This window comes from Melozone crissalis, unplaced genomic scaffold, assembly GCF_028551555.1.
Source record: "Melozone crissalis strain CALT ecotype California unplaced genomic scaffold, PUWL_Pcris_2 ptg000005l_1, whole genome shotgun sequence".
In the NCBI taxonomy this organism is placed as follows: Eukaryota; Metazoa; Chordata; class Aves; order Passeriformes; family Passerellidae; genus Melozone; species Melozone crissalis.
This window is the reverse complement of record NW_026535783.1, coordinates 47,171,601-47,186,804: the sequence shown is the minus strand read 5'-3', so window position 1 is coordinate 47,186,804 and position 15,204 is coordinate 47,171,601. Positions and strand designations below refer to the sequence as shown.

Here is a 15,204-nt window from a genome sequence, read left to right as displayed (position 1 = left end):
TTCCTTTTGTTTCTAATTTGAGTAGGGTCTACACATGATTGGAATGTAGTACAAAAAGCTCCAAAAACACTCCTTCTAGTTAGTTGTCAGACCAAAAAACCAGAAATACATACGCAAGACTAAACTGCCTTGCATGAATGTACAATCTGTGATGCCTGCTGATACATTTAGGAGATTAAAGCAGTTTAGAGGAAATTAATAGTAAATAATATGAAAATAATTTATTATTTTATTTGCATTAGAATAGCCTATAAGCAACTGAGCTTTAGGTCTGAGCTGGAAATTGAGTGGGCCAACCACTTTTTACATGCAGTTTTATATCATTGACTGAAGTGAGTAGGTACCCTCCTTACGTTAGTAAATTATTTTTGTGTGTTTATTGCTCTGGGCTTATCTCTGCCTATATCCATCCACACCTTCAAAAATGTGAATCCCAGGCTGTTCAGAAATAAGTGAAACATATTCACGATCCAAAATATTTACATCATATAAAGTATACTTTCTGTAATTTTAATCTGACCATAGTATTTATGACTTCTTTATTTGTTGTAGAAAGCTGAGGAAAATGCAGAAGGAGTGGCATCTGGTCTTGGTCCTGATGGAGAGGTATGAATTTTTACAAGGTGTTTTTTTGCTTCTTGTTACTTTTTGGTTTTTAAAAAAAAACAACTTTCCAGTGATTATTCTGGATTGTGTGTCGTGGCTATAACTTCAAAAAGAGTTATGATGACAACTGTTCTAGGAGCTGTTTTTTATAAACAGAAATAATAATTATGTAGGTTAACATGTATGCTAGCCTTTTGCTATTCCTAAAATCAAAGACTAAAATGAAAACTATATTGAATCTATCACTGAGCGTGATGAAGTCTGCCTCTCAGTTTTGTAATGTGCTTACAAGAAATATTTTTCTTGCAGTCTATATATAGACAACTTACTTTCTAGTTTGAGTGCATGAACATGATACAGTCAATCTTCTCATCCTTATAAAAAATACATTGTTGACATTGCATGCAATTATCTTGCAGTCACAGTACTGAGTACAGTGCTGTGATGGATTAAGACATCTGAAAATTCTTTCCTCCTCAGAAGCAAATGGAAATTAGTAATTTTTCTGTGGTCATTCTTCAGATAATATTGTTCATTCAGTAGCACAGCATATGCTGCCTCATTCAGAGCTCTTCTGTTAATACAATTTTTCTATTCCACTTCATTTTTATTTAAAGACTTCAGAATTGTATTTGTTTTACTTGTGCTCTCTTTTTATACTTGGAAGTGATAGATCTGCTAGTATAGTTAGAGTTATAGCAAAAATACTTTGGTATATTTGTATTTGTACAAGGAAAATGCACATAATATTTCTGTAACTTCAGTTTAATGGAAACTGGCTGTGTTTTGCACTCTGTCAGTCACTACTTAGAACTGTTCAGAATTAGTTTTTCTTGCTCATATGTATTTATTTGGAAAATATTCTTGGGTAAAAACAGTATTGGAAGGCAAAAAGTTTTTGAAGTAAAAAAATCTGTGATTAAACAGGGCAAAAAAAGCATAACAGAACTGTTCTAGTTCTGTTACAACACAGATAAGAGATTTTGTTCCTACAGGTGCTTCATCAGCTTAGTTGAAGAAGTTAGGACAGTGAATCTTTAAAACAGTCCTTTACTTAGAAAGTTAAGTGAATTGTTTGATTCTTTTTTCTCAAAAAAAAAAAAGCCATAAGGTCACTGTATGTCCTTTATTACAGATGTCTGTTGGTATAAACAACAGGATTAAAGGGCTATAAAATACATAACTCGTGTCCTGGTCCACAAAAACCAATAGCGTGTTCTTTTCCATGTTGTTCTTGTTACTGTACTTGAGATACTGGGATACATTTGTGGATGTCACATAGAATATGTTACACACAGAAATACTGTGACTTTGTGTTTGCTTAGTGGGAAACTGTGGCATCTAGTAACAAAACTTCACTGGTTGTACAGAACTGGAATTTTGATAGTGCTATTAGTTCTTTTTATTATGTAAGAAAAGTATGAAGTTCAGTTGCCTTATAGTGTAAAATGTCACTTGAATTTTTAGCCCATAGATGAGAGCAGTCAGATGAGTGACCTTCCAGTCAAAGTGACTCACACTGAAACTGGCAAAGTTCTTCTGGGACCAGAAGCACCCAAAGCAAGTCAGCTGGATGCTTGGCTGGAAATGAACCCTGGGTAAGTAGTTAGTATACAAAGTAGACTGTTTTTTTCTGTTTGCATTGATGTTTTTCATGTTATAGTTTCTTGTTTACCAATTCTATTCTTGTTTCAATTTATTGTATGTAAGCTGAGTGGGAGATGTATTGCACCTATTAGCTTCCCCCTTTTAACTGTAATTCATGATCTTTCTGTCATTTTTGTACAGCTATGAAGTTGCTCCCAGATCAGACAGTGAAGATGAAAGTGGCTCTGAATATGAGGAGGAGGTATGTATCTTCAAAAAGAAATACTGTGACAATACAGTAAAAAACAAGTACTTATTTCATATTTCATTTTCCCCTTCTTATAATGAAGAGAGGGGAGGTGATAGCAGATGTGCAGGTGCTTTAAGACTGTTATGAACAGGAAAATTAATTGAGTCTGTAGTTCTTGATTTTTAGCATTTGTTCTTTATATACTCTGTAAAGGCCTAACTGGTAATTGTCATTAGGAAGAATAAATATTTTACTCTGATTATAAATGGTAATGAACCAGATGATTTAGCAGGTTCCTGTTTTAAAATACATCTCAGAAAATGCTGCATTGTGGCTGTGTGCTGAGTGAAATTAACATCTTCAAAGTTTATGCACTGAAGATTTTATAGGCAATAAAAATCATGGTTACTACTTATGTGTATTAAAATGTTAGGTATTATGACAGGGATTTATATTCAGACTTTTCAGGGTAGGCTTATTTGATTCAGTATTTGGATGGTGATTTAAATACTGTTGTTATAAAAATTTTAAAAAGAATCTTACCATTAACCCATACAAAGATCCCAGCCTTGCAGGGTCATCATATTACATACTATGGATAATGAATAGTGATAATTGCATAGCATTTTCAGATCAGTACTTTCTAAAGGAGAACAGAAATGAGGAATAGAGAAGGACCACGTTCAACCAACAGTCTGGTAGCAGAACTAGGTATAGTACTCAGATCTCCTAAGTTTAGCAGTCTTTACACTGCTAGACCAAACAACCACTGAAAGTGACTGGACTGTACGATGTTACGGTGTGTATTTGTAGGAGTAATTTCTGGTTATGTAATTCTGCATGTCTGTTAGTATTAAGGTAGGAGAGAAGGACCTGATATCTGTCAGATTTTAGACTCTCACTTAGTGAGATTTTAAGTTAATGCTATTTGCTGCAATAGTAGTCAAAAGATGAGTTATTTCAAAAAGAGTAAAAAATAACTGGTTTTAAAAAATTAAGAAACTAGAGGCCTAAATCAGTAGTATGTGACAGTATTTTAAGCCTTATTAGTTTATCAGACATCTAGAATACAACATAAAAAAACCCACATGGTGTTGGAATACTCTCCATGAATATGGTAGTCAGAGAAAGCCTTTGTTAAGGAAGATCATTACAGGGGAAAATAATTTTTATTTCAAAGTATTATTGACTTCCTGTTAGTGTATGTCAAAAATTAATCATTTTGTTATGCTGCAGTGCAATTTTATTGCAGAATAGGTGTAAATTGAACCTTATGATTCAGATGTCTGTCATAAAACACTTGACCAATGAAAGCTACCAGTATGAGAATGCCATTTGAAAGTATGACTGAGGAACACATTACACTTCCCAGCACTTGTGTTCTTTTTCTGTATTTCTGTAGGATGAGGAAGAAGAATCAAGCAAATTAGAAACAGATGAGAAGATACTCCTGGATCCTAACAGTGAGGAAGTTTCTGAGAAAGATGCAAAGCAAATCATTGAGTGAGTTTTCCTTAAGTACTGTTTATTAGGAACGGTGACATCTAACAGTGGTATTTCACAAGAGTAGCTTTCTGTAGATTACAATGAATTGCTTTACTTCTCTGGTATAAATATCTGCAGGAGAAGGCACATGATAATTTAATTGTATACTCTTTATAATCTTGCACCCTTTGGTGTACTCATCTCACTCACAGCTATGGACTTGAACTGTTTCTTTAGACATGTAAGCCACGGCCAAAAAATACTTGTTTGTAGGAATTCACGTGAGTTCTTTTTCTACTTTCCAGGACAGCGAAACAAGATGTGGATGATGAATATAGCATGCAATATAGTGCTAGAGGGTCTCAATCCTACTACACTGTTGCTCATGCTATCACTGAAAGGGTGGAAAAGCAGTCTTCCCTTCTTATTAATGGCACATTAAAACATTATCAGGTAAGAAATCATTAAAACAATAAAATACCTAAAACTTGGGATTATGCTAAACATTTCAGTGTGACCTTTCAAATGGCAAACTGAAAATTTGTTAAGAAACACAAAGGCTCTAGTAGGTTCGAATTTGGACGTATGGACAAAGCAATGATACCTGTCACAGATAATGTTACATACATACTCCTTGAATAATACAAACTTTTTACAGCTATCTCTACGTTTTCTTCATTGCAGGTGAACAATATTTTGATTTTGGTATCCTTCTCACTGACTAGTACTTTAATTTCTTACTCTTTTAATTTGTGGTGGATTAACAGTACTTTCCTCCTTCCAATATTTACAAGTTTAGAATTTTATTTTTAATTAAGGTCCTAATATTTTGGGACAGTGATAGGTGCAACTTGAAAATAAGATCAATATTTTGCTGTGGAGGTTTGTGTCACGTGTTCTTCACAGACTTTCGCTGCATTTAGTAACCAAGACCTTTACTATTTTGATATAAGCTAGATTCACATGTGATTGAAAATGTCCTTGATGCATATTTTCTGCACTTCTGCTATCACACAACTTTCTAGTGAACTCCAACAACCTGCATTTTATCTCTATTCAGAACATTGCTTGTATATATAAAAGAATAATTATGTAGACAAAAGAGCTTTCCTCAATTCTGAAGTGACTTCGTAGATGGGACATAGAGTGACACTACAGATTCCAGTCAGCTCTTGATGACTTAATCAAGTAAATATTAATCACTCCACATGTATGTAACGCCAGTAAATTGGCAACGTTATTTTGGATACTGTCTTGCAGGAAGAACAGACAATTACTTCAAGAGTGCATTGTAGAATTTTCCCTCTGAACTTTCTCAGGCCACATAATTTCTTGCTCTCTCCATGCATGGGACACACCAAAACTCTGGATATGAAGAGCAGAAACTTCACACATCCATCAGTAATGTGATACACACATGTGAAAATCTGTCTGAGAAGGGAAAAGTGCTTTCTAGCAGTATTCCTTTGGAGTGTGAAATTCTGTTATGTAGATACTGCTAAGCTACAGAACTCTGGCTTCCTTCCAGCTCTGGAATTTTATACACAAGGCATATTTGGACAAAGGTGGCCTACTCTGACATGGAGTTTTGAATGGCAAATACTAAGTGGACATGTGCTACAAGTGCTTTAGCATACCAGTGATACAGCTGGCAAGTGTGAGACTGTATTTTGTGCGGTTTTGATGAGTTTGGTTTTGAAAGATTTTAATTGACACACACAAATGTCATGAAATACACACAGAAAGTTTCAGCATTTGAGAGTGTTGAACCTGAGGAACAAATACCTGCTGTGGTGTTTATCAGCCTTACTATAAGTGCCTCTGTTGCTTTGTGTGCAGTAGTAAAACCTTTATACATGAAATCTGACTTCATCTTACTGAGTGTTTTAAAGAGAACATGTTTTCCATGTAAAGATAGGCAGGGGTCTCCATGCATATAGTATTACTAAAAGAAATCCAACTTGTAAGTAGACAGGGACATCAGAACATTAGTTCCATGCTGCTGATTTATTGTTAATTTTTTTTTGTTGGTTTTAAATAACTGAAACTCTTACTCTTCATTTCAGCTCCAGGGACTGGAGTGGATGGTTTCTCTCTATAATAACAATCTGAATGGAATTTTAGCAGATGAAATGGGACTAGGAAAGACAATACAAACTATTGCTCTGATCACTTACCTAATGGAGCACAAAAGACTCAATGGCCCCTATCTCATCATTGTTCCCTTGTCGTAAGTAATGGGTCTCATTCTGGCATTATTGTCCTAACCATTGCAGATTGGTTTATTTGGAACACAACATGCTGGCAAAACCAGAAAGCTGGTAAAACACTTGGTTCTATTAATTTTGGCAAACTGTATTGAATTTACTGTAATCCACTCTTAAGCCAAGTGAGGGGGATGTTTTTTCTTTCCTATTGCATGCAAGCATTTCACCTTTCAGCTTTTAACTGATAATAAAAATCTCTTGCTTAATTCTTTAAGCAGCTGGTGCCTCATCTGATACCATGCAAGCATGCTTTAATGAGGTTGATCTTTCAAGTACTGTATAGGTATCCCTGGATATATGTAGCCTTGATTGATATACACACTTTTATCAGGTGTGCAGATTATGATTGTTTATTGTGCTGCCCCCCCTTTTGCTTTTCCTTAGCTTTTCAAAATTCTGCTTGTTATACAAATTTCTTTCAGTGCATTTTATTTTTTCCAAAGGTCAGGTGTGTGTTTTAGTGATTTGAATAAAAAATGTCAGTCATTGTGGAAATCTTGTGTTGAGGATTTGTTATCTTATTTTTATGTGTAATTGACTTTATTGATGTTGAGAGGTTCCCTGGTAATTTCATTAGCTAATTTGTCCACCAGTTATGCTGAGCATGCAAATTTGTTCTAGAATTAGGATAAATTTGATTTGTAGTCATCTCTTGACTTCTTTTGCAGTGTCCTCTCTTCTGGCTGTGTTGTAGTAGTAAATGATTAACTAAGATAAATGCCACAGGTGTGCTTAATTGTATGAACACAAATGATAAGCTTAGTTTGAGAAGAAACACCTGGGAGAAGATCTATAAAAAAAAAATAGTGAGAGTGTTATTGATGTCAATTTTCATGTCAGCACAGTAAAAAATATGATTTCTTTTATGTACTCCAGTGTTTTTTTTAAAAGTCAGAAGAGCTGAAAGTTCTTTCTTTTATACATTTTAAAAGCTGCCTTTCTCTGCCTTTTCTACTTTGCTAGTATTGCTACCATCATTGGTCCACTAAGAAGAGGATAAAAATAGCAAGCAGCTGAAAAACCTCAAGGGTTTTTTTTGCTGTTGTCTCATAATAGCAATTAGCTTCACTATATAGCAACTTTTTTGTTGGGATAAAACAGCAGAAACAGTGTAAGAATGGATCCTCAAAGTAGTGGTTGGTGGCACTATGAGTAGTTCTGCTGGAGTAGAGCACAGATAAAGTCTATTGTCAGTTTCATTGGGCTGTATTTGAAAAGCTTTAGTGTCCATTTTTGTATGATATATCTAGTATAGAGGAACTTGCAAATCTATTTTTTGTCCAGAGACACTGTTCTTATTGTTACTATGCTCCAAAGTATAAACGTGCATGTAAAACAGTACTTTTACTGGTTTCAGAAAGGGCCCTGAATACAAGCTGAATGAGTGTTTCACACATTTTTTTTCTGGTTGTTTCCCTCTGAGATGCTTGTATTTTATTGCAATGTATATAAAGTGCATTTTTAAAAGAAGTTGTTATTTATGTGGGTTGATTACATAAAATGTGTTAAAAAGCTGGCAACCACTTGGAAACACTTAAAAAGTTTGATCTGCAGATGATGAAACGTTACTTTTTCTCTATAATCTCTATAGGACTTTATCCAATTGGACATATGAATTTGACAAATGGGCTCCTTCAGTGGTGAAGATATCTTACAAGGTTTGATTTGCTTTTTATATGACTGTGGAATTGAAGGAATGAGAACTAGAGACAGTTTTTCCTCTGTCTCTGCAAGCTTTTAAACTATCTGCTCATCAGGTTTTGTCATGTACTAAGCAGTGTGAGTTAGTCATACTAAGAGGACTATCATAAACTGTGAAAGACTGTAGAAGTAAAACAGCTGTAAATCATTGTACAAAATGCAGAACCAAATATTTAATTATCACATGTGCAAGGCTTCTTGCTGAGAGTTAAGTATGGTAACTACCTAACATTTTATTCCTAGCTAAATGCTTTTTTGTTTGGCTCCTGTAGTAGTGATATAGCCAAGCAACTTGTATGGAGACCAGACCACTGGCTTTATATTTCCGTGAGCCCCATCAGCAGCTTTACAGTCCAGCAGAGGTTTAGGAAAGGCGCTCTGACAAGGTCTGGAATTTTATCAATGTATTATTCACAGTATGGTAGGATTGCAGGTTCATCTGATTGCTTATTATCTGCTAATTCATAAAAACAATGTTTTTTCTTCATCAAAGTAAAGAATAACAACTCATGTGTCTCTCTCTTTTAGGGTACACCTGCAATGCGCCGCTCACTTGTTCCTCAGCTTCGAAGTGGAAAATTTAATGTTCTTTTAACTACTTATGAGTACATCATAAAGGACAAACATATCCTTGCTAAGGTAATTTTGACCATTATGTCTCTACAGCAAGACCCAGACACCTTCAAGTGGTACATACCACAAAACACATTTTTATTTTATGGAAAAGTTCCTGGTTGTTCTGTCCTTCAATAAAAGTTATCTCTTTCATTTACATTTCTGTTTCTCAGTTTATAATTGAACTTCTCAGTCACAGCTGTCCCTTCTATAAATACTAGGATTTTCCCAAATGTGTCCAGGGGACTAATTCCTTTGTGCAATTCTGTCAGTACTGTATACCTGGCTGTCCTTGGAAGAACATGACTTTTCTCACCTCTGCATAATATTTAGCCTAATCTGCATCAGTGACTTTTCACTTTTTCGGTTATTTCTGTCCTGAAACTCCTGTTAGGGCCCTTCCAGCTCTGTGGTCACTTTTCCCCACGTGACTAGGTACCTATATCATGAATTTGGTATCCAGGCTAAAGAGTCTACACCTTGCACTTCTTAGGGCTCACTGTCTCTCTACAGGTAGGTATCAAATATAATTAATTTAAAAAGCCTACTACACTGTAAGACTATTTCATGTGTGCACAAAGCAGAGGGATTTTGCTATACAAAGAAACCATATTGGTTTTCCTGTAGTTTTATTTTCGTTTTATTTCATTTTCACTTCATTTTCATCTGTTGCATTCTGCATATTTACTGCCTATCACTTGTTTGTCCTTTCTAATACAAAAGCAGTGCATTTTCTTAGTATCATTCTGAATGCTTGAGGACAGCTTGAGACTACATAATGTTCTTTTTCCTTTTTTTACCCTCACTCTTTCTGAAAGATAGAAGGACAGCACTATGTCACACATCCTGTCCTGGGAAATGGAATTAGGTAGCACATGTAAAAGTACAAACTGAGGCCTTCCTAGTCACATGGTCAGTATATTGTAGTACAGGTGATACCAGAGCACTTGAACAACAGCTTTCAACATCTGCTGTGATTACATTTAAGATTTCATATTAATAAATAGATACTTTAGTTGAAAATGCAGTAACTGAGATGTTTTTAATTATGCTGCTTTCTTTTCAAGTAAAAACATAGTATTAGCTGAAACAAAATAAAGTTGAGGGTTGCTGTTGTTTATGAGCATACTCACCTTTATCTGAAAAGGCTTTTGTCTCCTGTCAAGGTTCTTGTTACAGACAGATTTATTTGCAGTTTATATGGTTTCTTTTTTCCACTGTGAACTATATTCTGGCCTTGAAGAGCCAGTCATTCTAATCTCTTTCCCAAAAATGGAAGGAGTCTGCTTGCTGTTAACTGTTTCAGTTCCAGTCAGAATTCATCATCAGATTGAGTGTACCTAGTGTTTGTCTCTCTGTGTGTTGCTAGCAAGGACACTGATAGTTGCATAATGCTTGATTTGGCTTTCATCAAGGTTGAGACTGATTGATGTCTCAGACTTTAAGTATTTTTGCTTTATACTTGTTGCGAGGACCTTGACAAAGTCTGGCCTGTTCTAACTTTGCCAACTTTTCTTCTTTTTCTTTCAGATTCGGTGGAAGTACATGATAGTAGATGAGGGCCATCGAATGAAGAACCATCACTGCAAGCTGACTCAGGTCTTGAATACTCACTATGTGGCCCCTCGGCGAATCCTGCTGACTGGGACTCCTTTGCAGAACAAGTTGCCTGAACTTTGGGCTCTCCTCAATTTCCTTCTTCCAACCATTTTCAAGAGCTGCAGCACCTTTGAGCAGTGGTTCAATGCTCCATTTGCCATGACTGGAGAAAGGGTACTGTGGCAGTGTTTTTTTAAAAGATCAGAAATAAACCACTTTGATGAAAACAGAAAAGAGCTTACTCAGAAGGATTAGTGTTTGAACTTTAGTTATGTTAAGGATTTAGCATAACTAAAAGACCCCTTTTTTATAATACCAAAATTTTAAGGTTTAAACTGCATTTTTTGACTCGGTGTCAGTTTAGTTGTAAGATGCAAATAATCATTGCACATTCTTAGCATTCCATGTGAGAGAAGACATAAACTAATATATTTGAGCTGCCTTGTAGTGACTTTTATAAACTTTTCTAGGTGGACTTAAATGAGGAAGAAACTATTCTGATCATCCGTCGTCTGCATAAAGTGCTTCGGCCCTTCTTGCTGAGAAGACTGAAGAAGGAGGTTGAGTCTCAACTCCCAGAAAAGGTTTGCAATGAGAGGAGTTTTGGGAAGGGTTTAATAATCTTTCTGAGCATTAAGTTTTGAGATTTATTTTGCAGAACGGGACTTCTTTAGTGTTTATTTATTTATACATAAAATTATTTTCTGATTTCAAAGGAAATTGTTTTTATTTCTGGATAACTATTTTGTCCCATTGTGTCCTCCTCTGCAATTCTGCATCCCTCTTCACAGAATAACAGCAACTAAAATTAAAAAAAAGTAAATTTGAAGGTGTGATAAGGAAAAGTTGGTTTTAATGTAAACTGGATTAAAACCAAACCAAACTGAAATATTTATAAGGTGTGTTATGAGCTGACTGGCTAAGTGAATGGAGAACTGTGTACAGATGCTTAGAGACAATACAAAGAAAGGCATTTTAAAATTATTTTTCATCTCTGTAATCATGTAAATACTACTTCTATTGCAAATTTCTGTTCCATCAAAAGTCAAATTCCCAATATCCTCAGAAGAATTTATTTGAGAATAAAAGCTGTTTGCATTTGAAAATAATACTTAAATCAAACCACTGACAAATCCAGTAATAGGCATTGGAGAGGCAAAGTTTTCAAGTTACACACACAGTCATACTCAGAGGACCATGTTTCTTTTTGTTGCCATTATCTGAAAAAAGGAGTTTGTCCAGCCATGAGGATTGAACCTGGAGGCAGAAGCCTAATCAAGTTCATTTGCTCTTGCAAATGTTGGTAAACATTAAAGAAAGTCACTTCTCTTCAAGGAGTTTATACTCTTGTCTTTCTGAGAAGAAAATAACCTGGTAGTTTTCTTCCTCATGTTTATTTATTAAACATGAGGAATCTTACACATTGTCTTTCTTTCATAGCTTGAAAGATTTCTAGCCACTAGTGTGGTTTTGTTATGTTACAGTTTTTATTTGACATAACTTAATAAAACTGTAGTGCTTATAATCTGGACATTGGGCAATAGAAAAAATTACATAAAATTGGTATGTGAAGTCTTTCTGTTACTGTTTTTAAATCTAGTATGCAGTTAAGAACTAAATATAGTTTTGCAAAGCTGAGCAAGTCAACCTGAATGTAGCAATCATACAATACTGTATTAATTCCTAGTGTTTTAGTGGATGTTGAGAAAATGGTGGCAGCCTAGATAAACATTATGCCAGTTAGACTCTATAATTGCTAGATACATAGTGATGATACTTTTATGATGCTTTGCTTGATGCTTTTATAATACTTAACAGACAAAATAAATTCAATTGGTTATTAAACATAAAACAGTTTTTTAGTTGCATGTTAATTTCAAAATTAGTTTTAATTTATTTTTTTAGATTTTAAAAATTAGAGAGTGAGAAATAAAGTATGTTTGGTAATCTTGCAGTTGCATCTTTAGGATCCAGCTGTCTCACTGCAGCTGTGACTCATAAATACTCGTTTCTGTGCTTTCAGTTGTATTACTGGTCATTGAAACTTTATGTGGCGATCTGGTAGATAAAAGATTAGTAGGGTTTTTTTGTTTTGTTGTAGAATGACAAGAACTTGCAGTTAGTTCTGACTAACATTATTATGCCAGCACGTTCATGGTTTGGGGGTTTTTTTTAAATACCAGGTGGAATATGTGATCAAATGTGATATGTCAGCTCTTCAAAAGATCCTGTACCGTCACATGCAAGCCAAGGGGATCCTTCTCACAGATGGTTCTGAAAAAGACAAGAAGGTACAAAAGAAAGACTAAAATATGAAGGAAATAATGTATTATGAGTGAACATGTTAATAACATGACTTCTGTTTTATAAAATTAATATATAGATCCTTACTGCAGGTATCTCTCAGGGGAAGAGAAATTTCAGGCATGCTTTTTAGTTACAAGACAGCAGCTATTCACAAGGATTTGTAGCTGCACTCAGTTGTATTCAGTGTAGTTGTACTGCCTTTCTGCAAACAGGCAATGTTTGAGAAAAAACTGCATTTTCCTTGGCTGAGCTTAATTCAGTAATATATCTGAATAATTGTGATTGTGGGAGTGATGGCTAGAGAAGATCATTTATCTTGTTTTTCAGAGCTATTAGTTAAGTCTTGTTTCAGTTAGCTAGGAGTGTATGCTTGCATTCATCCTTTCAAGATCTGTTGGTGACAAAATTCTTTAAGAGATCAGTAAGATTAAAAGTTATATAGTCAGATTTAGACTTTGTAGTAGTAAATGTTGGTTATGCTGTCATGGGGTTTGATCCAGTTACTACTGAGTAAAGAAATTGCCATTCTTCAACTTTTCACATGATAACAAATTTGAAACATAGTAAATGTGAAATACTTTGAACAGACACTACAGAATATCTAGAATATAAGAGTTTCCGTTTGCACCCTCTAGTGTGTATATATAGTGCACATATAGTCTTTCCATTATCCTTTTTCATGTTGCATTGGTACAAAGAAATATTTTGGTGATTTTCCTCTTCAGTATCTTACTTTACCTTCCTAGTTCTTTGCATTCAAATTGTTTTCTTTACTGGTGCTTAATTAAACTCCAGAAAAAGGGCTCTTTTTGACTGGATATTAAAACGCGTCTTCATAGTTTGAACACTTTTTAGACATTAATTCATATTCCTTAGTTGTATTTTTAATGCATTCTTTTCAGTTTGGTGTCTTTATGTTTGTCCTAAAAAAGTTCATTTTGTATCACAGTCTTCCACTTCTTTTTCTGGTCTCTTTCTTTCATCTGCTCAGACACTTCCATGTATTTTTCCCTACCTGTTTCTCGACCTGTGTGATTAACCAGTTAAAATTACCTTTGCTGTCATCTGAACACTGCCCTTGCCTTCCTCTCTCCCCAGGGGGCTAAAATTTTTCCTTTCTTGCAACTCTCTCCTAATTGATTTTATTAAAAATATTAAATCAAACTCTGTTATCACTGCTACCTGTTGTCAGAAAAGGGAGGTGGTTGTTAAGATTGCTTAGCTTCAATGATCAAGCAACCATTGTGTTACGAAAAAAATCATGTCCTTCTGCAGCTCTGGCCTGGACCCAGCTGAGACTAGAGACAATTCACTCAGATGGAAGGCTCTAGGAAATTATTTTTATAACAAATATGAACTGCGTTTTTGGAGCAAATTAGACATGATCTTAGAAAGAACAAAACCAAGTTTTAAATATATGGAGTGCCCCCTTCAAATGGACTATCTCTAGATGAAAGTTGTGATTTCAGTGTGCTTCCCAGAAAAGACTAGAATATTGCTAATATATATTATAATTAAGTACTGAATTTTCCCCTAGTTTACAACTCAAAATTGGTCAATTGTTTTGGCTAAGATTTTTAAAATAAATCTGAATTAGTCGTATAGTAAACTTGGAATACTGATGCCACTCTGATCACATTTTTATAAAGCGGCAACAAAACAAAATGGCATTAGAAAGCAACAGGTTTTTGGCAATGTTAATATGATACCATGGTCTCAAATGTATGCTGACCAGCTGCAGGTAGTTTTTAACTGTATAGTGTTACACCTGAGTGTCTGATGAGTGTCCTGGTTCTACAAGATTACCTGTAGTGTATGTTTTATTACCTGTAGTGTATGTTTTGAGAATATACTTCCTTAAATAATATTACTCACAAAGTTGTTGAGCTTTAGCATTTTAGTATCTCTGGCCTGATGTTTTGCTTGGCCTGATGTTTGCTTGGAGTGAGAAACCCATATATTGAGTTAACAGACTGGAGAAGCTACTATGGAATTGAAGATTGTCCAGCTAGAATTACTTCTGTAGATGGTTCAGACACTATGAAGTTTGTATGGTTTCATAGTAAACAGTATAAATAAGCAGGACAGTAGATGCTTTGCTTCCCATCAAGAATACTGCAGGTAGAAATGTAGTGAACTTTGTCAATTGCTTCCAGGTCTTCCTTTTTCATTACAGAGCATCCTTATGACAGATGAATTTATAGAGCAAGACAATAGTTTTTTGATTTTTGTTGTTTTGATTTGTCCTGGTTTGTTTTTTTGTTATTGTAGAACTTTGTTGTGTTTTGATTTCCTTTTGGTTTTTTTTTTAATTAGTGATGTAGTGTTTGGATTTGGGATAAAAGTATGTTGAAAGGGTATATTCATAAGCTAAGAAATTAATTATTTGGTTTGCATTGTTTGTACCCATAGGGAAAAGGTGGAGCAAAAACTCTTATGAACACTATCATGCAATTGAGAAAGATATGCAATCACCCATACATGTTTCAACACATTGAGGTAAGACTGATAGGTCTGATTTTGAGAGTTATTTTTATTCAATAAAATAGGATAGGATAGTAGAAAACTGCTGCTAAAGCTTATGTGTGTGGGAGGAGACATCTCTGTCCACATAATTTATACTGGAAGGGACAGATTCAGAAAAAAATATATATATTTTTTTAGTCAACAAGTGCCATCATTTTATTGATAATCCAAAGTCTGTTTTTAAAATAGTTAATTTTATGGAGCAGTGTCATTAAAAAGTGAAGAGTTTTTTGTTAATTTAAGACAACCCAGAGCTATTTT

At 34.7% G+C, this 15,204-nt stretch overlaps 1 protein-coding gene across 6 annotated transcripts in view; it reads left to right on the top strand.

Moving 5' to 3' along the window:
* SMARCA2 (SWI/SNF related, matrix associated, actin dependent regulator of chromatin, subfamily a, member 2) overlaps positions 1-15,204 on the top strand; it is a 116,615-nt gene that overhangs the window by 48,094 nt on the left and 53,317 nt on the right. For 5 of the 6 annotated variants that reach the window (XM_054282958.1, XM_054282917.1, XM_054282934.1 and 2 more), the window contains 12 exons: positions 553-606; positions 2,074-2,204; positions 2,395-2,455; positions 3,846-3,946; positions 4,234-4,381; positions 5,995-6,158; positions 7,787-7,853; positions 8,425-8,535; positions 10,042-10,284; positions 10,581-10,694; positions 12,294-12,401; positions 14,830-14,916. In XM_054282958.1, coding sequence (XP_054138933.1) covers positions 553-606; positions 2,074-2,204; positions 2,395-2,455; positions 3,846-3,946; positions 4,234-4,381; positions 5,995-6,158; positions 7,787-7,853; positions 8,425-8,535; positions 10,042-10,284; positions 10,581-10,694; positions 12,294-12,401; positions 14,830-14,916 — 1,389 coding nt within the window. The remainder of the gene's footprint in view (positions 1-552; positions 607-2,073; positions 2,205-2,394; positions 2,456-3,845; positions 3,947-4,233; positions 4,382-5,994; positions 6,159-7,786; positions 7,854-8,424; positions 8,536-10,041; positions 10,285-10,580; positions 10,695-12,293; positions 12,402-14,829; positions 14,917-15,204) is intronic. The other variant, XM_054282926.1, reaches the window with a different exon arrangement.